This window comes from Jaculus jaculus, chromosome 9 (assembly GCF_020740685.1).
Source record: "Jaculus jaculus isolate mJacJac1 chromosome 9, mJacJac1.mat.Y.cur, whole genome shotgun sequence".
Lineage (NCBI taxonomy): Eukaryota > Metazoa > Chordata > Mammalia > Rodentia > Dipodidae > Jaculus > Jaculus jaculus.
In genome coordinates this window covers 73,293,500-73,316,193 of record NC_059110.1, presented here as the reverse complement: position 1 = coordinate 73,316,193, position 22,694 = coordinate 73,293,500, and the positions used below count along the sequence as shown (strand labels likewise).

Sequence of the window (22,694 nt, the reverse complement as noted above, 5' to 3'; positions counted from 1 at the left end):
CTCTAGCCCAGGCTGACCTGGAATTCATTATGTAGTCTCAGGGTGGCCTTGAACTCTCAGCGATCCTCCTACCTCTGCCTCTGAGTGGTAGGATTAAAGGTATGTGTCACCATGCCCAGTCCCCTCCTTTTCTTTTTGAGGCACAGTCTCACTGTAGCCCAGATTGGCCTTCAGTCTATAGCTTCAAGCAGGCCTTGAACTCATGATGTTCCTCCTACCTCAGCCTCTGGAGTGCTGGGATTAACTGTGTGAATCACTGTGCTTGGCTAGTAGTGGTTTCCTTAAAGAGTACAGTTGAATTGGAAGCCTTAGTAGTGTAGTTTTCGTTCTTTGCTTTGTTAAAATTAATAAGTCTATTTTGCAGAAATGGGTCTTAATGCCTTTATGTATTTTGGCTATTTTTTAAATTTTTTTATTTATTTGCAAGTGTGGGGGCAGGGGGGAGACAGAGAGAGAAAGGAAAAAAATTTAAAAAAAAAGGACATGCCAGGTTCTTTTGCCACTGCAAACAAATTCCAGATGCATCAGATGCATGTGCCACTTTGTGCATCTGGTTTTATGTGGTTATTGGGGAATCAAACTCAGGCCTTCAGGCGTTGTGAGCAAGTGCCTTTTACTGGTGAACCCTCTCTCCAGCCTTTCTTTGGTTTGGAAAGTATTGTATCAGTATGCTATTCAGATCTTTCAAATATTGATATATTTTAGTTTATAATAACACATTTAATATTACCAAACTTGGAAAAGTTAAATCTTGGTAGATTGTTAAGCTTAGAATGGCACTTGTAAATGTTAGGAATTCAGTTTTGCTTGATAACATTTTTTTTTAATCATTGGAAACAAGTATCCGTTTCCTTTGAAGTGACAGGTTTAATTTATTGATCCTGGTGAAAATGCCCACCAGGTGTACATGTCCAAACTGTATTTAACACAGTTGTCAAGTTTGCCATCCTACATTAGTAAGCACTAGAAGTGCTTGTGTATTTCTCATTTTGTACCATTGTGACAGATACACTCTGGGGGTTAGAATTTAATGTTTCATAAACATTTTTATGGTAGACATTCTTAAATAAGTAGGGCTTTAAAAAAATAGCATGAGTGCGAGGTGTATGCAATGCCTGAAATAGTACAGTTTGTGATGTCATTCTAGTTTTTGTTGAGGTATTAGTCTTTTTGTATTACTAGGGCACTATGAGTACAATTTCCAAATAACCAATATAAGATGTTACAAAATCATATTGTCACTATATTGACAGTGAAGAAGATCAAGTTCATCTTAGTATAATTTCACCAATAGTTTCAATACCCTTCCCTGCTTCCAGTAAGGGTCTCAGACCATAAAGAATCCACAACCCACAGCTTGAAATATGCTAAGCTAATAATGAAAGACGTTACTAATTTTGTTAACATGATTTTGAGAATGTGATGAAAGGTGTGGACATTCTCTCCTGGAAATTTGCAAAAATTTTCCATGTAATCTTTAAGATGATTACAGACTTCCTGAAGCCATGATAACTATGGTTCTCAAACTTTTGTTAAAACACTTTGCTGAGCCACTTCCCCACGCCCTTTCCATTTGGTTTGGAATGGAAGTAATGATTTACACTTTTACCAAGTCCCAGGTTACTCTAATACTTTTGCAAGTAAGGGCCTTTAACTGCTCAGCCATCTTCTCAGTCCTCACCCTGATACTCTTTGACAGCAAAGCTTGCTAGCCCTGAACTGAGTGAGTAAGATAAGTAAGATAAGGGTGGAGCTCTATTCTTTGTAAGATCCTTCTGGGGAATTTTATGCATGAAAAGTGTTGAGACTCTTGTTTGAGGACTCATGAAACTCAGACTCCCAAGACTAATGAAGTTAAGAACACTTAATGTTTATATGAACTTTTATGAATTAGAAAGTATTGTGATACTATTTATGAGTCTTTTGGGTAAGTTTTATGTCTGAGGAAACTGGTTTGGTGGTTATGATTTTAGTTATTGGGCCTCTGGATTCTGAGTTTGTGTAATTATTGAAAGTTCTTATGATAGTGCTCTACATATAAGCCTAGAGATTTTTGCATGTCAACATGTTATTAAATTTCCTTTTCTAATATAGTCTACTAGTTAATATTCCTAACGTAACCTTGCCACCACCATCAGTAGCATCATAGTTTTTTTAAAAAAATCATTTATTTATTGGGTGGGGGGGAAGAGGCAGGTAGAGAGAGAAAGAGAGAAAAAAAAAATGGGCACACCAGGGCCTCCAGCCACTGGAAATGAATTCCAGATGCACTTGCATGGGTACTGGGGAATCGAACTTGGGTCCTTAGGCTTTGAAGGCAAGTGCCTTAACTGCTAAGCCATCTCTCCAGCCCTCATCGTTTTTTTTTTGAAATATAGTATATACACAAAGGAATGCACCAATAAATATGTAAAAAATAAGGTAAGTTTTCAGTGACCACACCTTGGTATGCCTAGCACCAAGATCAGGAATTAGTACCTCATTGGCTAGCCATAGGCCCTACCCTGTCTTTTGAATCACTAGATCTCTCTCTGTCATATACAGATGATTGATGTCTGTTTTTATATGAAAAGTGGTCTTATGTAGTTGTTACTATATTGTGATTCAACATCCCTAGATAGGCTGTAGTTTGTTTACTTTTACTGTGTGAGTGTGCTGCTTAACTATCTTACTGCATATGAGCACCTGAATAGTCCTAGCATGACCTTTTAAAATATATTTCTTAGCCTTTTATTATTTATTTATTTATTTATTTGAGAGTGACAGACACAGAGAGAAAGACAGATAGAGGGAGAGAGAGAATGGGCGCGCCAGGGCTTCCAGCCTCTGCAAACGAACTCCAGACGCGTGCGCCCCCTTGTGCATCTGGCTAACGTGGGACCTGGGGAACCGAGCCTCGAACCGAGGTCCTTAGGCTTCATAGGCAAGCGCTTAACTGCTAAGCCATCTCTCCAGCCCATTTCTTAGCCTTTTAATTTTTTTTTTTTTTTTGGTGTTTTTATTTTGTTTTTGAGTTAGGTTCTCACTCCAGCTCAGGCTGACCTGGAATTCACTATGTAATCTCAGGGTGGCTTGAACTCTTGGCAATCCTCCTACCTTTGCCTCCTGAGTGCTGGGATTAAAGACGAGTGTCACCACACCCAGCATAGTCTTTTAATTAAAAAAATAAAAAAGTTTTCATGTATATTACCAACATCATTAATTTTGCTTTCAAACAATAATTGTATTTTTTTTTAAATGAGGGAGACAGAATTGGTGCACCAGGGCCTCTAGCCACTGCAGTCAAATTCCAGATGCATGCTCTACCTTGAGCACATGTGAGACCTTATGTGCTTGTGTGACTTTGTGCAATCTAGCTTACATGGGTTCTGGGGAATTGAACCTGGGTTCTTAGGCTTCACACAGATGCCGTAAGTGCTAAGCCATCTTTCCAGCCCCAATACTTGTATTTCTTTTTCATAAATTTTTCTATCCTCCCTTTTTCTATACTGTGTTTTAAAAATAGTCATTGCAGATATTGTCCTCGTATTTCAGTTTTATTTATAAATGACCAGATTTATTGACTTCATTGTTTTTCTTTTTGTGCCTGCTTTTTTTCCTGTTCCAATATTGTATAGATATCTAAATTGTGATAAATATTTTATAGCATAATTTTGAATTTGTTTTGCTATGTAATAAGTGTTTAGGATTTTATTTAATCTTTCTAGTATTTGTTTATTTGGAGGGGGGAGTGGGGTATGCCAAGGCCTCCTGCTGCTACAAATGAACTCCAGCCACATGTGCCACTTTGTGCGTCTGGCTTTACTTGGGTACTGGGGAATTAAACACAGGCCACACACTTTGCAAGCAAGCTCTTTTAACCACTTACCCATCTCTCCAGCTCATGTTTCATATTTTAATAGTTATATTTTAAGCAGATAGCCAATTTCCTCGAACCGTTTATTGAATAATTTAACCATTAAAGTAAAATAAGCTGACATTTTTTCTTGTATTAATGGATATTTCCCTTCTTTTTCATTTTCTTTTCAGTTATGATATTCATTATTACATTTAGCCTTTTCCTTCCTACAAGAAAAGTAACCACTTCTACAGCAAATTCTTTGATGAAATAAAGAAAGGAAAACTGAAAACTAGTAGCAGAATTCAAGAGTCTTGTTAGCCTTTTGCCTCTGGCTTCTAAGATTGATTTATATGCAAATGTTTGTCCATACTTTGCAGTTTGCCTACCTGTGTCTAAGTTTACATTGCAGAAATTTATATTCTGATTCTTTGATAGGCGTATTAGTCAGGGGTCTGTAGAGGAAAACTGAAACAACAAATGCACACTATAAAGGGGATTTATTAGCGTGGTTTACACAGTATGAGCTGGGTAGCCCAACAGTGGAGAGGCTGAAACCCAATAGCTTCTCATTCTATGAGGCTAGAGACTGCTGCAGAAGAGTCCACGATGGAAAGCTGGACAAGCTGTGTACTTGGAGGCCAAAGTTCAGTGTCAGTGTTTTCCTTAATCTTTCTCCACTTTCACTTTTTGTGACAATGTCTCTCACTGAACCTAGTGCTCACTGATTTAGCCACACTAGCTACCCAGCAAACCCCAGGCATGCTCCTGTCTCTGCCTCCCTAGCGCTAGGATTGCAGGTGCACGCCACAGCTCCTGGCTTTACTTGAGTGCTGGGAATCAGAACTGCTCATGCATAGCAAGCAGCTTCCTGAGGAGCCATCTCTCCAGCCCCCGTTATGAAATTTATTTTGCAGTTTTTAAAAATGTTAAATCATGTGGTTCTCGAGTGTGAACTTTGTAGTTGATAAGACCTTGCTGTGGCGTCACAAGTTGGACACACCTGTCTCTGTTGATTAGGCATTGTTTCTTGAGAAAGTCGCTTCATGGTGCATCAATAGACTCACAGTAGTGCCTTTTTTGACATACTGAAATATTCTTGCAAAAGTGTTTTCAACCAGAATTTTTCACCTTTGAGATTTGAATGTTTTAATTTCATTCTTTCATGCAAATAGAACTAAATAAATATGAGGCATTAAAAATGCCACTTCTCAAAGTTGAGTAGGCGGCTTCAGTTTGCAACTGGTTTTTATATTTTTATAGCTAATGCATGTTTTCTTTCTGACGGATCTAGAATTTTTTTTGTTTGTGATATTGTTAGACTACACTATAATATCTGTCAGTTCTGCTTGGCACTTAACAAACCCTTACTAATCTGAACTGTTCCATCTTCCTTTTGTTATGAGAAGTTTTGTTATTCTTTCTTCCTTTCCTTTACCTCTTTGGCCCCTCCCTCCCTCCCTCCTTCCCTCCCTCCTTTCTTTCTTCTCTCTTTCAGTTACCTTTTGGAAGAGTTCTTTGGTGGTTTGTGTTTAGTGGTGATAAAAGTATGTACTCTAGGTTTTATTCCTTGGGTGGTTGGGGGAAAAACAGAAAAAGACATACCTCATGGTAGGGAGTCCCCTGATAGAACAGCATGGTTTGAATGTAAAGTAGCCTCATGTGTTTGTGACTGAGCCTCATGCTCAGTCCGCAGATGGTAGAGCCTTTGGGAGGTGGAGCCTTGCTAGAGGTGAGTCACTGGAGGCAGGCCTTGGGATTCCTTCCTTCCTTCCTTCCTTCCTTCCTTCCTTCCTTCCTTCCTTCCTTCCTTCCTTCCTCCCTCCCTCCCCTCCCTCCCTCCCTCCCTCCCTCCCTCCCTCCCTCCCTCCCTCCCTCCCTCCGAGGTAGGGCTTCACTCTGGCCCAGGCCAACCTGGAATTCACTCTGTAGTCTCAGGGTGGCCTCAAACTCATGGCGATCCTCCTACCTCTGCCTCCCGAGTGCTGAGGTTAAAGGTGTGCGCCACCAGGCCTTGGGATTTTTATAGTCCCCCCCCCCCCGCCCCAGCTTGTCAATGCTAGTAGCAAGCTTACTCTTGCTGCTTTCTTCCTGCAGATATTGGAGATGTATGTTCAGTTTTCTGTTTGTTTCATGCCTCCTCTGCCCTGGTTTTGAAACTTCCCCTCAAAGCCTTAAGCTAAAATAAATCCTTTGCTTCTACAAGCTGCTCCTTGGTCAGGGGTTTTGTCCCAGCAGCAAGACTGAAACTGCTACAGGTGATTTCTGTCCCACTGTGCACTGGTTGTTCAGGGTTTGCTTTATGTGCTGTCACCTTCAGTACCTTACTAACAAGGAGCCCATTTGTACTTTGCTCTTCAGTCAACTTCTAGTATTTTTCTTGATGTTATCCCTCTACTTTCAGTTAGCACTGGATAAGAAATCTTGCTCTCATATTTCACAATAGTGAAAGGGATTAATAGTGTTCAAGAATGTAGGCTTTCCTCAGTTTATCTCTGTCCAGGATGCTATATTTTCTTCAATGCAGCTAATCTTCTTGGTGAAACCAAATCTTCCCTTTTTTTTCTTCCCCAAGAATTACTTTAGGATAGTGTTTGTGTGTTTTAGCACTCCAGGTCCTTACTCTTCTTGTAATTTTCTTCACTAAATTTAGGGAAAACACACTTTAAGAAATTAATTTATTTTATTTATTTGGAGGGGGGGGAGAGAAAAAGACAGATAGATAAATAGCTAGATAGAGAATGGGCACACCAGGGCTTTCAGCCACTGTAAACGAACTCCAGGCACATGTACCACCTTGTGCATCTGGCATAGGTGGGTCCTGGGGAATCGAACCTGAGTCCTTTGGCTTCACAGGCAAACTCCTTAACCACTAAGCTTGGAACACACGCTTTTTAAGAAAAAATTTATTTTATTTGCAAACAGGGAGAGAGAGAATAGAGACAAAATGTGTGTGCCAGGGCATGAGCCGCTGCAAATGAACTCCAGATGCTTGCCACTGTGTAGCTGGCTTTACTTAGGTACTGGGAAATGTAACTTGGGTCGTTCAGCTCTGCAGGCAAGTACCTTAACCACTGAACCTGTCTCCAGCCTGAAAGTACACTTAAAAAAAAAGTTAAATATTTTTATTTTTTCTACAAATAAATGTTCTCCAGTTTCTCCTTCATCCCTCCCTCCTTCTCTTTCTTTCTTTTTTCTTTTTTTTTATGGTAAGGTCTCACTCTAGCACAGGCTGACCTGGAATTCACTATGTAGTTAGGGTGGCCTAGAACTCACAGAGATCCTCCTAACTCTGCTTTCTGAGTGCTGGGATCAAAGGTGTGTACCGCCATACCCAGCCTGTTTTCTCTCTCTTCTTTTAAATTTTTAACTTTATTATTTATTTGAGAGAGAGAGAGAAAGAAACAGAGAAAGGGAGAGAGAGAATGGGTATACCAGGGCCTCTAGCCACTGCAAACGAACTCCAGACACATGCACCCCCTTGTGCATCTGCTTGCGTGGGTACTGTGGAATTGAACTGAGGTCCTTTGGCTTTGCAGGCAAATGCCTCAATGGCTAAGCCATCTCTCCAGCCCCCGTTCTCCTTTTTTAAAAACCAGGTTCTGTGAAATGAAAAAAATTATCAGTCTGTCTTTGACATATCATTGTATCTGAGAAATCTATGCAAACTCATTGACTTAATAGAATTTATTTTGTGGTTTATTATTTTGAGTATAATATAAAAATGAGAGATCTAATACAAATTTGATTGATAGGCAATAGTTGTAGATTTTCTGGCAATCAGTCCAATTAGGAGAAAAATTTAAGTTGTAAGCTTGCTACCATAAATAAAAATAGCAATTGAACATGTTCTAACCATCTCCTGTACAAGCCAAGTGTATGTGTCCCCACATTTGATGGTGTTACTTGGAACTGCCTGTGTTTCTACTTGACATAAAGGTTCTACATGGTCAAGATCTTTATCTTACCATTTCTCCCTTTTTCTGTGTCTTCACTGTACTCTATCCACATTTGCTGGCAGGATGATTGGGCTACCTAATAGACTCTTATTCAAATCTAAACACCTTACCATGACCGAAGGACTTTGTGTCACTGGACTTGGATGACCTCCTAACACACCGTTGCCTTCTTCATTTCCTTAGCAACAAAACCTTAAATTTCCCAATGATACCTCCTTTATAGTAGGTCAGGAAAGTACCTATGGCATAGTGGAAGATGACTTGTGATAGAGTGAAGGATACTGAAATGAGTGAATTAAATAGAACCTAACATTGTAATGTTCTTCTAGTATTAAAAACAAAAACAAAAAGAACCATGTCTAGGTGGTGGCAATTATGTTAGCATATATTCTATAGGTTTGCTGCTTCAGTTATTAATAAGAAATTGGCTTTTCCCCCCTCTGAATTTCAGATTAATTTAAAGGATATTGTCCATGAACGCCTAATTTTAACTTTATGATACTTTTTTTTTTTTAATTTTTGGAGACTTTCTAAGCCATTTTCTTTCTTGGAGTGAATGAATTTCTATAACTAGCATAGAGGACACATCCTTATATAAGTCTTTTTTTCCCTTTCTGTTTTCCACATGGCTCTCATTTATTCCATGTTTTCATAAAGTGAAGGAAGATAAGGCTCTTATATTGCCCTTTTGTTTTGTTGACGATGTCATTTTCTAATAACATTGCTTAGTAACTGAGAGCATGGAGGTACTGATACTTAGCCAGTAAGGCCTAATGAAATCTGTGAGAAATATTAATAAAGATACTGATTCATAAAGATAAAAGTACTAATATGTCCACTTCAGTGTAGCTTGTTTGTTGTCAATATATTAAGTTACTTACTTGTCTTTAGTGGCCATTTTTCCTTCTTTGTTGCTTTCACTAAATCCTCTTGGTGTTGGACTTGGTCTAATGTTGCACCCAGACTCCTTATTGGCATCCTTACCTGTCTGAGGGCTTGCCTGCTTCACATTCTATCTGTCTCTTCCACCACCTACCATATCTTTCCTGTCATAAAACTGCTTCTGCTTGTCAGTGTCTGATTCTGCATTCTTAGATGCTTCTGCTCTCTTGGTTTTCTCAAGCTCACTTTCCCTGAACCACACCCACTTCCCACAGCGTAATCATCATTCCCAATAACATCTTCTGGCATCTTTTTTTTTTTTTCTTTTTTTTTTTTGAGGTAGGGTCTCACTCTGGCCCAGGCTGACCTGGAATTCACTGTGTAGTTCCAAGGTGGCCTTGAACTCAACGGTGATCCTTCTCTCGAGTGCTAGGATTAAAGGCGTGCGCCACCACGCCTGGCTTGCCATCTTCTTTAGTCCTGCTCTTTCAGAGTCCCCATAAGCAGTCACCTGTATTTCTCCCATCCTCATCCTCTTGTATCTTGAACACAATGCTTAGTGTTCCTGATCTGTCTTAGATTTGGAGGTCAGCAGTGTTTAAGTAACCTAATGTACAGGAAGAGTTTCCTTCACATCATTCAGCCACATGAAGATGAAGGAAAAGGAAGTGAGTGCTTTGGAGTCTTAGTTTCTAGCAGTTCCCTGCCGTGTAACAAGTGATCAATGTTTGCTTGTGTAACAAATGATCGATGTTTGCTTGAATCAAGTGATGGAAGAGCTTTCTTAGTTCTACTTTGGTGATAGTAGAGTTTGAATAGAGCTACTGGTTTTGCTTGCTGACCTTTTCTCTTTTCCCCTAGCATAGCACTTCAGTACGTGGTTGTTGACATTGTTAACATTTGACCCTCTTCTCTATAGGTTTTGGAAGGAAGGACGTGGTAGAACACTTACTACAGATGGGTGCTAATGTCCATGCTCGTGATGATGGAGGTCTCATCCCACTTCATAATGCCTGCTCTTTTGGTCATGCTGAGGTAGTAAGCCTGTTACTGTGCCAGGGAGCAGATCCGAATGCCAGGGATAACTGGAACTACACACCTCTGCATGAAGCTGCTATTAAAGGGAAGATCGATGTCTGTATTGGTAAGTATTCTTTGATAACATCTAAATTTATAAGGTCCACTTTTTAAAAATTGGGGTGTAGTGTTGTCTAGCATAGGTAAGTATTATGAATTCTTCTAGAGGTTTTCCCTACAGGGAAATGGAGATGGACATACAGAGTTAGTGCAGAATAAGATTCACAGCATTGATGCTCCATGAAGCAAGCACTGTAGCTTATGTGAAGTTTCGTTTTGATTGATTGTTCATGTCAAATATAATTAATATACAGTCTCTTTAGTCAGAAATTGCAGAATAGTCATCCTTACGTCATTGAGAGCCATATTGTTCAAATGTTTCCTCCACTGGATGGCAGATTTGTATATTGTTAGTTGATCAAAGAAACTCATCAAATACCAAGGCAAAGGTCTTTTCTTTACCTTGCTGAGATTGAACACCAGCTAGTCTATTCATACTGGAAAGCTTTGAGTGTGTATTTCAAATCCTGTAGTTCAGAGCATATTGTCAACATGTGCTAGACTGTAGACAGAGAACACAATTTCAGACCACATTGAACTTTCCAGCTGGTTCTAAACTGTATGAATTTATGTTCACTCTCCATTTCTTAGATAGATACAGATTTTGCTACACTATACTAACGTTTTTATTTTGAAATGTAAAACAGAGAGTCCTTTAGTAGACAAGTGAAATCTATTCCTGATCCCTTGAGATGATTGATGCTTGTGTAGCCCATCTTTATGAATAACGTCTATTTTATGTTTTCTTTATGCCAAATAAAAGTTTACATAAACAGAAGAGTATTGATATCCTGGTGGTACCACTATTAAGACTTTCTTGTAATAGTAATTAATTGTTCCCTCCTGATAGCGACTTGTTTCAGCATCCAATATTTTCAGTTTAATGAAGTCATAGCTTTCTGCCACAGTCTCTGTTGTTGCCTTTTGTCACATTAGCATCCATTGGCATAATGCTGACGATATCTTGTCCTTTTAGTGCCTTGACAGCTGCCACTTTTCAGGTGATTCTCATTTCCTTCTGGTTCTGTCACTGGCACATTTATATCCTAGGCATCTTAGGTCAAGTTATGTCATGAGTATTTTGATAAACTTGAACTTAAAACATCTTCTCTCTGACAACAAATCCTCTTAAGTTACTTGCTTTTTTGGGTGTGCTATTATTGAACATGGCAATTATTCCTAACTAATCCAGATGAACTTTGCTGTCATTACTTCTCTTGTCACCTTGTCATATCCATTGGATTTTTCTTAGTCATTAGAGATGAGATTTTATACTATTTCCAGTTTCTGAAAAATATTTTTATTTTGGCGAAACTGTAGACAAAATATAACTGAGGTATAGCTGTTCATATGTAACATATGTGTAACATAGCTGCAGGAGTCAAGATTGCTTACAGAAACTTCGTGTGTAGTTTGTTAGCTCTTATGAACTTCTTAGTTGGGTGCTTTGAAGCATCTGTTAGCTTATGTGTCATATTTACTGAATTTAAGCATGATTATGGAATTCTGAAGTTCTTTGACAAGGCAGGTCTCTATTTGTGGATAGCTGAACAAAAGAATTAGAAACTTGGTATTTTTTCTGTTTTTGCTTGAAACTGGTAGTTTTTTTTTCTTTTTTTAAGATTAGTAATGTGCAAAGTTGATTTTTAAAACGCTTATGTCACATTGATGAAATACTGTCCTTACTGTTTTAAGTTATTCATATCTCATACATGTGGTTAGAATAGTAAATACATTTGATATTTATAAAGACAAAGCCAAAACATTGCTACAGGACAGATTGTTTCAAGCACAAGCTCTAGTTTTAGATCCTTGCACTACCATTTACTGCTGTGACATCAGGGCCCCTTTATCTAACTTCCATTGCATTGTGATAAAAGGGAAATGATATCCATAATTTGCTATTTTCTTGATAAAATTAGCCAGTTTGCATCAAGAACTTAGGAAAATGTCTGCTATATTACACATTCAATAACTACCAATTCCTTTAGTTAATTACCATTTTTATCATTAGTGTTGCTAAGATATGAACTTGCATCATAACCTTATATGCTATATGTAGGATAGTTTCCTCTGTTAGTCTTTGTTATTTAAAAATGCTAAGTTTGCAATCTTAAACCATGTGTTTTTTTCATAGCTGCTGTTTGGCTACCATAAAGAAGAAAATACAGACTGAGGTTTTTCTAAAAATCAACATTAAGTGCTTATGAAGATAAACTGCTTAAGATAGAGATAATGAGGTTCACTGAAATAATATTTATGACTATTTTTGTTTTGGTTTTTCGAGGTAGGGTCTCACTGTGGTCCAGGCTAACCTGGAATTAACTCTGTCATCTCAGTGTGGCCTTGAACTCATAGCGATCCTCCTACCTCTGCCTCCCGAGTGCTGGGATTAAAGGCATGCACCACCATGCCCGGCTTTATTTATGACTTTTTATATAATAAGACTAATTTACTACACTTATCTGTATATTTTTCTGTTTTTAAAACTTATTAATTTCTTTCTATCCTCATAATATAATCTTGAGAAAACAAAAGTAAATGTTTTATTTTTTTTTTCAGAACACATCTCATTTGATTTCTTGAAAGTATAAAAATGTTAATACTTGGAAAATCCATTTTAAATGTAAATCATAGATGTATGTCTCATGAAATCTGCTGATGAAAGGTCCGAGAATCATAAAAATGGAATTTGTTATGTTCTTTTTCTTTCATTTCCCTCTCTTTGTTGACAGTTCTTTCCCCTCTCTTTGCTCAGTGGTATCCAGTTCTTTTTCTGATTTTGGAGAGTTACAATGTGATCCTTCATCATGGTGAGGAGTGCATAAGTAGGTGAAGTCTGCTCTTTCTTTCCTGACTAAGGAAGACTTTTGGTCAGTCAAGGGACCCCATTCTGTAAGAGATTTTTGAGTGTAGAGCTGTAGACATATTAAGGAATCATTCATAGCACCAGGTTTTGGTTTTAGTGTTGGCAGTGGCCTGGTCATAGTGTTTCTAACACAGAAACGGTTGTGCCTGCTTTTGCTTGTACAGGTTTTTGATACCAAGATTGATCCTATCCTTCTGTCAGCTTAGCTTAAGAAACTGACTTTTATCACTATATCCATGTGTTTCCCACATGTATCATATTCCCATCTGTCCTTATATGCTGAGATTCTCAAGGGTGAAGGAAGTCTGTCTTTGGAGGATCCATCTGGGTGACTTGGAAGAAGGGTAGCTTGCTGGTTACTGTAGCAAATAATTCTAAAGATATAGGGGAGGATGGTATTTTAATACACGTGGGAGTCTTACTATTTGAATTCTTCAACATATAGACTTGAAATTAAAAACCCATCTCATAGAGAGCAACATTGAGAGAATAATCAGTATATATAATCAGGACAGCTAAAAAGATCAGATAAATATCTAAGGGTTAGAAAACACAGACACACTCATCATACCACACCACACCACACATGGGCACATAGGCTGGGGGATGGCTCAGCAGTTAAAGGCTCATGCTTGCATTGCAAAGCCTGATGGCCTGGGCTTAATTTCCCAGAATTCATGTAAAGCCAGATGCACAAAATGGCACATGCATTTGGAGTTTGTATGTAGTGACAGGAGTCCTTTGCATGTCCATTCTCTTTCTCTTTCTCTCTCTGCTTGCAAATATATAAAATATTTAAAGCACACACACCCGTAAGGAAATTATTTTGGAAAATATACTTTTTGGGATGAATGATTTAGTAGATGAAATAAAGAACATTTGGTTCATTTGGTATCCTTTTTAATTGCATGTGAGAAATATTCTCAGATATGGGTCAGCATGTAAAAATGTTAATACATGGGAATCTTTGAAGAAAATGGTAAATATATCTAGGGAAGTCACATTATTTTTAAAACCTGTGATGAGTTCCAGAAGAAAAAGGAACTGGTGAAGAGATGAATATAAGTAAGGAATACCCATTTTGCCTGTGAAAAGGCTTGAGGAACTTTGTGCTAGGTTGATGAGACCTTGAGAAGACACAGACTGAAGCTGTCCAGGAAGGAAGAGTCATTTGTCTAGAGAGAAAAACTTAGGCAAAGGCTTTTCATTTACAACATTGAAAGCTTGAAGGCAGTGGATGCTTTATGAAGACTACAGGAAGAAAAGGATTTACCTGTAATTATCTTGATAAAGAACAGTTCTTTAGCTTTTTGGGGAGTAAAAGTGCGAAGAATAGCTGACAGGCTATTAAGAAACAAAGCTCTTGCTATACTTGCTTTGTTTCTTTAAAATCATTCTTGGTTTTCTTTATCCTTTGAGCAGACTCTTAAGGGATATTTATCTTACTTGGGAGTCAAAATTCATACTATAGGGCTGGAGTTAAGGTGCTTGCCTGCAGAGCCAAAGGGCCCAGGTTTGATTCTCCAGTATCCACTTAAACCAGATGCATAAAGGGAACACGTGTATCTGGCATTTGTTTGCAGTGGCTAGAGGCCTTAACACACCTATTCTCTCTACTTCAATCTACTCCCCATAAATAAATAAATAAATAAAATAAAGACTATAGAAATTAGGACTTAAAAAACAAGTTTGCCAGGTGTGGCACACGCTTTTAATCCCAGCACTTGGGAGGCAGAGGTAGGAGGATCACTGTGAGTTTGAGGCCAGCCTGTGACTACAGAGTGAATTCCAGGTCAGCCTAGGCTAGAGTGAGAACCTAACTCGAAAAAACTAAAGGTAAATAAATAAATTTGTTGGATTGGGAAAATGGCTCAGCTGTTAAAGCCACTTGCTTATAAAGTTTGCTGGCCCAAATTTGGTTCCCCAGCACACACAGAAAACCAGATGCAAAGTAGCACATGCATCTTATTCCAGTGCCCAACCACAATGGTGAGTGAGCCAGGAAAACTCTAAACCAGCTAAGAGTGACATTAATTTGCATTCTGGCAGTTCCTTTGCAGGGACAAAAGGACAAAAGGGTTCAAAGAAGGTAGAGCAGAAGACAGACCTGTTTTCCAGATTCAGTGAAGTCATACCAGTGGTTGGAATCAAGGAGACCTGGGTCCTGGTGCAAGTGATCTGTTTTCGCACTAAAAGGGGCTAAAAACTGGGTATATGGCTAATGAGGTCTAAATGAAATAACAAGTGAAGCCCCTTTGTACTCCATGCGTTATACAATGTGACATCCAAAGAAGATATGCTCAGGAGTTTGCAGCTCCTCTTTCTAGTATAAAATAACACAGAAGTACTTCCTCCTGTTGTATTGTGGTATTGATTCAGATGCTTTTCTGTTTACTGAAAATGCAAGACAGAATAAGATATATTTTCCTCGAAAGTTTTTAAAGCATTTCATCTAATTAGGAAAGATTAGGCAAACTATAGAATGGTAGTATCTTTTAATAACTAAAATGAAGTTGGCTATCTAAATAAACTAGCAAAAGCAAGTAGATAGAATTCTCATTTTTCTCATCTCAGTTCAGAGCTTCAACTAATTATTTAACTTGTAAGAGGAATTTTATTAGATAGTCTCTGTTATTTACAATTTAAACAATCCTTTTTATAAAGTTGTTTTCACTTCCCTACCGTTTTTACATTAGCATGTGATTACCTCAGTCAGATAAAGTTCTTAATTAATTCAGTCAAATGTATCTATCAATTTGGGAAAGATCTTTGTTCAGAAAAAAAGTTAAAACAAATCGTTCAAATAGTTTATATCCCATGTAGTCAATGTATAACTTATTGAGTACTATTCTAATCTAGTAAAGAGACCCATGATAAGAGTGGTTGGTGGAGTTGGAGATCTCTCTTAGATTTTCTGTCTTGGCGCTTCTGTAAACAAGCACTCTTGTTGGGGATGGGTTACTCTCTATGCCATAGTTACTTTGTCAAGTGAAAACAATGGTGTTGTAGATTTTCATACTGTCAAGTTCTGAATCTCATAACCGGGAAAAAGTAAGAACACAGACAACAAGGTGTGAGTAAGGCAAAGCAGATTTATTGAGCAAAGAAAAACAAGGTGGAAAAGTCCCAAAGTGTCAGGGCAAGCATATGTAGGATTTCTTGTGACATCCAAATACTAGAAAGGAAGCGGCGGGGGGGGGGGGGGTTTAATGATTTTCAATTTAGAAATCAGAAAAGCAAGGTTGGAGGGATGGCTTTGCCTGCAAAGCCAAAGGACCCAGGTTTGATTCCCCAGGTTCCACATAAGCCAGATACACAAGGGGACGCACACGCATCTGGAGTTCGTTTGCAGTGGCTGGAGGCCCTGGCATACCCATTCTCTCTCTCTCATAAATAAATAAAAATTAAAAAAAAACTAAAAAAAGAAAACCCCACAAAACCCCCCCAAAAGAAATCATAAAAGCAGGCAGTCTGAGCAGGGAGGAGTTTCTGCAGGTCTAAGTACATTATCTCATTGAGGGGAAAAATATTCCTCCCATCTGCTTATCATGAATATAAATAAAGGGAGGTCTTTTGACCAGGTGATACACAGGCTGAGTTACTCTTAGGGGTGGGAGCCACTGAAAATATTCAGTGGATGGTGGACTGATAACTGCTTTTAGATGCCAGTGAGAATTAGAGGTTTAGACTCCACCAGAACTATTGTAGTTCAGTCACTGATACAGTAATCTGCTCATATTTCTTGTCCATTCATATTTTGGGAATATAAAAAGCTGTAGGAATTACACCAGAGTCAATAACAGAATAGCTCAAAAAAAATTGTGTGTCTTCTAATCCTGAAATGGCAATGTTCACATTGCTAACAGGAGATATTAAAGGAAAATACAAATCACAAGAAGTTTTGTGCATTAAGAGATTAGTGAGTCTTAATTAATAGAAAGATTTTAGGTAATAAGCTGTTAAAAATAGCCTACTTAAGCTTAGACTGTGCGTGGTGGTGCACACCTTTAATCCCAGCACTTGGGAAGCAGAGGTAGGAGGATCACCGTGAGTTTGAGGCCACCCTGAGCCTCCATAGTGAATTCCAGGTCAGCCTGAGCTAGAGTGAGGCCCTACCTCAAAAAACCAAAAACAACCTACTTCCACAAGTAGAAGCAAAGAACGTTATCTCAGAAATTACTACATATATTTTAGATAATTTCCCATTTGAACATAGCCCACATTACTTTTATTGTTACATTTTGAAAATAAGACACACAATGCTCAATTTCTCAGACACAATAGCTGATTCTTCCATTTAGCAGTGTACATGTCGTGAAAAGCAGAGACTCTCACCAAAAACTGCTTTCCTGAGCCGGGTGTGGTGGCACACTCCTTTAATCCCAGCACTCAGGAGGCAGAAGTAGGAGGATTGCCATGAGTTTGAGGCCACCCTGAGACTACAGAATGAGATCCAGGTCAGCCTGAGCTACAGTTAGACACTACCTCAACTTTTTTGTTACCATCTTTCCACTACCTCTTCCACAATGGACCCTGAGCCTTGGAAGGGTGATAGAGATATTTCATTGCTGAGCACTCTTCTGTCACTTCTTCTCACCACTATGGTGGCTTCTGAGTCATCCCAAGGTCACCACTCTTTGAAAAGAGAAGTTTCTCTAACCAAAAGTGAGAGTAGAATTAATATATGATGAGATATGTGTATAAAATATGGGTATGAACAATAAGAGAAGTGCTTATCAGGCAGTTTGGTGAGCATAGTAAATACATTTAGCCAGACAGCAGCAGACATTACACTCCTAGGGCTCATCTTAACTATCCCTGTCACAGGTTTTCTTTTTTTTTAAAAAATTTTTTTTTTTATTCATTTGTTTGAGAGAGACAGACACAGAGAGAAAGACAGATAGAGGGAGAGAGAGACAATGGGCGCGCCAGGGCTTCTAGCCTCTGCAAACGAACTCCAGACGCATGTGCCCACTTGTGCATCTGGCTAACATGGGACCTGGGGAATTGAGCCTCGAACCGGGGTCCTTAGGCTTCACAGGCAAGCGCTTAACCGCTAAGGCTCCAGCCTGTGTCACAGGTTTTCAATATCAGAGATATATTCCTTCCCATGGAGCTGTCCTCTAATCCAATTAGAGGGCAGTTGGTTTCCCCACAACAGACATGTCACTATTGCACCTGTCGGCTCATTTGGCCTGGCTGGCCAAATATAAGGCTTACAGTGTCCACTGTTATCTCCACTGGTGATTTCTCTGTCTCCCATTGAACAGCATGCAGCATTGCTTTTTCCAGCTTTCTGTCAACTGGTTACACAGAGGAGGTTTTCAGCCCAGGTACAGCAGGATTTCTCAGCAAACCCTCCCCACTTCTGTTAGACTCTTTCCTCCTTTCTGCTGTAGTCTTTCTTTTAATTTCATGTCATGTGTTTATACATTAAATCTTAATTCTTCATATAAAAGACAGCATGAGATATTTGTGTTTTTGATCCTGACTTACTTTGCTTTACATGGTGATCTCCAGATTCGGTCATTTTCCTGCAAATACAGACTTTCTTTCATTTTTATGGCCGAGTCAAACACCCTTGACTAGCTGTGCTTTATGTTCTTCAGCTGTTACCCATTCAGCTGTTGGTTGGCATCCCTGGAGAATAATGCAGCTGTAAACATGGAGTAACCCAAGGGTTTATATAATTAACTTTTCTTTTGTAGTTTGTGTTTTCTTTTTTCCTCCAAGGTAGGGACTCACTCTAGCTTAGGCTAACCTGGAATTACTCTGTAGTACCAGGCTGGTCTTCAACTCGTAGCAACCCTCCTACCTCTGCTAGGGCTTAATGGTGTACTACTACCGCGTGTGGCTTATAATTGACTCTTAAAGTAATATGCTTCTCAAATTTTTCTATATTTCTATCTTACAAACCTGGTATTTAGAAAGATATGTTTACTCTCCCAGTGTAAACTATTCTAGTATAAATTGTCCAATTATTTCCATTTTTACCTCTTCCTTGGTGAAGCTTATACCATGGAATTTGGAATTATGTGAGGTTAGGGATGGGAGGAGGGTGGGTTTGGTGTGAGGCTATCTTTGGCACACTCTTGTCTATTCTTACTTTAAATGTGATATTTCAAAGGATAATCATGACTTTCTAGTTTTATCCATTATTAGAAGTAATAACTATTCATTAAAGTAGAATTAGAAGATAGACTGATAACAACTGTTATCACCTTGCTTTCTGAATGCTTAGTTCAATATTATTTAATTGAAATTAAAAATTAAAATTCAATATTTCAGTCATGTAATTATATTTGCAGTATTTTATAATCACACATGATATTGGCTATCATATTGAAGATGCATGTAGAGCTATCTCTATGTTCCAGTCACATGATCATATTTTCAGTACTCATAATCACATGTGGCTGTTGGCTGTCATTGAAGAGTACAGAGAGAGCTCTATATTACTGTACAAGTTTTACGAGCAGTGCTGTTAGACATAGTCACCTATGTTCGTAACCAGTTTTACCTAAAAATGGATCATTAGGTGTATTATGTTTTGTTTTTCTTTCATTTTTAAATAAAATATCTATTTTCAAGCAGAGAAAGAGAAAGAAAAGAGGGAGGAAGTGAGAGAGCCAGGGTGTCTAACTACTGCAGACAAACTCTAGATGTATGTACCACTTTGTGCATCTGGCTTTACATGAGTACTGGTTAATTGAACCTGGTCCTTAGACCTTGCAGGTAAGTGCCTTAACCACTGAGCTATCTCTCCAGCTCCTTTCATCTTTCTGCCTTATGTCTTAAAAACATTTTAATCATTTATGATTATTTTAATGTTATATAATTTTAAAGTCTTCTAAGAATTTTACTAATATTTTTTAAAGCAAGCACTTTTTAAAAATCTGACTATTCACTATTTATAAATACTACTGTGAAGCCTGTTTTATTTATTATTATTATTATCATCATCATTATTTTTATCATCATCATTATTGGTTTTAAACTCTGGGTTGCAGCTCTACATGGGGTCATATAACTGAATGTGGAGGCTATGATAAACTGGGCAGTAGTAAAACTTTTTGACAACAGATAAAGATTTCTGAATATGCAGTGACTAAAAATTAAACATATAGTGAATCTGAGATATTTCTGGTAACCCTGTCTTGTGTTGCATTTTGCGGCTTCACTGCAGGCTTGCTTCTGAACATGCAGAACCACACTTTGTACTGTGCATCCCGTCAGCCACTGCTGCCAGTGAATGCATGAAAACATCTCAGCTCTGATCCAAGACTATATCTTATGTACTGCATTTTTTTATTGTCTTTCTCTAGCCCAGGCTGACCTGGAATTTACTGTGTAATCTCAGGGTGGCCTCAAACTCATGGTGATCCTCCTACCTCTGCCTCCCAAGAGCTGGGATTAAAGGTGTGCACCACCACACCTGGCATTTCCTGCTTTTGTAGAAAATTAATGCTTCCGTTACAGAAGCCAATGACAATTATTTCCTTGTCACCATTATTCAGCATGTAATTATCAAATTAATGTATCTCTGGATTGTATTGTGTTAGAATGTTTTGATTAAAAAATTTTTGGGGGGGGGCTGGAGAGATGGCTTAGCGGTTAAGCGCTTGCCTGTGAAGCCTAAGGACCCCGGTTCGAGGCTCGGTTCCCCAGGTCCCACGTTAGCCAGATGCACAAAGGGGCGCATGCGTCTGGAGTTCGTTTGCAGAGGCTTGAAAGCCCTGGCGCGCCCATTCTGTATCTCTCCCGCTATCTGTCTTTCTCTCTGTGTCTGTCGCTCTCAAACAAATAAAAAAAAAATTAAAAAAAAATTTTTTTGTTCATTTTAATTTATTTATTTGAGAGTGACAGAGGGAGAAAGAGGCAGGGGGTGGGCGCGGAGAGTGAGATAGATTGGGCACGCCAGGGCCTCCAGCCGTTGCAAACGAACTCTAGATACATGTGTCCCTTTGTGCATCTGGCTAAAGTGGGTCCTGAGGAATGGAGCCTCAAACCAGGATCCTTAGGCTTCACAGGCAAGCACTTAACCACTAAGCCATCTCTCCAGCTCAGAATGTTTGTTTTTTAAAAAGTGCTGTTGGCCGGGTGTGGTGGCACATGTGACTGGAGTTCGTTTTCAGTGGCTGGAGGCCCTGGTGCACCCATTCTCTCTCTCTCTCTCTCTCTAATAAATAAAATATAAAGAAATGGCTCAATGAATTTTGGCTTGGTATAAGAGAGTTTCCAATAGTTTCTGAAAAGGCCTAAACACGCTTCTGCCATTTTGTACTGTGTATTTATGAAAGGTTTCTCAGCATTGACTATTAACAGCATCAAAATACCTGCCAGCCCCAGAAAATATTGATGATGCTCTGTGACCTGTGATATGAAATATTCAGTCAAGTTTTTCTGTTATATTTGCTTTGTTTTTTAGAATAGGGTCTCATTTAGCCTAGGCTGACCTTGAATTTGCTATGTAGTTGAGGATGATGTTGAACTCCTGATTCTCCTTCCTCTACCTCCCATGTATTGGGATTATAGGCATATGTCACTATACCTGGGTAACCACATTTATTTAAAAATAAATAGGCACATTATTATTAGTGTGCCATTTTGCTTCTTTAAAAAATGGTAAAACTACGTATATCAAAGAATTGTTTTAAAATCTTTTTTTCCTCTCTGTTCATTATTATTATTATTAGATAGTACCCTCTTTCCCTTACCCTTCCCCCATTCCACCAGGACCTCCTGAGTGGAGTTGCAGGTATTCCCTATGGGGTTGTGGAAGTGGCATTCAGTTGTTTTGGGGAGGAGGAAATGCCTCTGGGCATGATGTCTCAACCTGTGGCTCTTATAGTCTTTCTGCCCCTTCTACTGCAATTCCCTGTGCCATGGTTGGTGAGTTTTAAGTCTACTTCAGTGATGATCTCTGCTTTGGTAGGTATTAAGTATCCTCAGAGTTTGTCTCCACCCTGCTACTGACTATCAGATTCAGTGTGGAAACAGCAGTCTTGCTCATTTCCCCAATTCCTCTCTGGTTTCAGCTGTGGTTTGGCTAAAGTGCAAAGGGTAGTTTTATCTCCTTGGGTCTTGCTACCTTCTGAAAAAGAACAGATTCTCCAATGGAGAGTGAAATTAGCATAGTCTAAGTAGGTCAAGCATTATTAATTTAGGGAGAATTTGATTTATGTAGTAAATATTTTAGCCATAAAATCAATTTCTGTATAAAATATTATCAGTAAGTGTTTGACTTGCTTATCTATTTTATGTACTTGTATTGTAAGGTCACATAAAATTTCTCAGAAAAGGCGTGTTGGTATACTCCTTGAATCTCAACACTCAAATGGCTGAGGTAGGAGAATCTCTTGAGTTTGAGGCTAGCTTGAGGCTATGGAGTGAGTTCCAGCTTACCTGGAGCCAGAATATGACCCTCCTTGCAAAAACAAAACCATAACACAAAAAAGTTCTCAGGCTTTGAAAAGAGGTGCAAAAAGATTCTAAAGTATATCATTTTATTAAGTATATGTCTGAGCCTTAATTCCTTGAAACTTAACTCCTAGACAGCCACAGCATCTTAGAAAGAATCAAAGGAATTGTAGCTTATGGAAATTTGGATTTTGTGTGTCATATCACCTATTTATATAGCACCACCCATAATTGAGTTTTTGGATACTCATTCCTCCCCTTTCCATACTTCTATAACAATTAGTTGCAAATATAACACAAAGTATTGAGAACTTGAGTCCATTGGTCTTGTCTCATTATTCTCTTTGTTCCTTTTTTCTGCTAGAATAACTCTCTTCTGCATTTTGAGCATGTTATCCACATAAAAACTGAATTGGGATCTTTTAAATCTCAGCATAGCCTTTTGGCAGAATTCCACTGTATCCTTAGGACAGTGAAGAGCGAAATATGATACAATTTTCTCTTGTGAAAGAATGTCCCCTGACACTAAGAACCTTGATGGCATGCCTGCTCGTGTTCAAACTGCCTTTAGGAAGATTAGTATGGTTGT

At 38.6% G+C, this 22,694-nt stretch overlaps 1 protein-coding gene across 1 annotated transcript in view; it reads left to right on the top strand.

Annotated features, from left to right (window-relative positions):
• Tnks (tankyrase) overlaps window positions 1–22,694 on the top strand; it is a 194,778-nt gene that overhangs the window by 17,014 nt on the left and 155,070 nt on the right. The window contains exon 2 of the mRNA XM_004666930.2: window positions 9,599–9,823. Within this exon, the coding sequence (XP_004666987.1) occupies window positions 9,599–9,823 (225 nt within the window). The remainder of the gene's footprint in view (window positions 1–9,598; window positions 9,824–22,694) is intronic.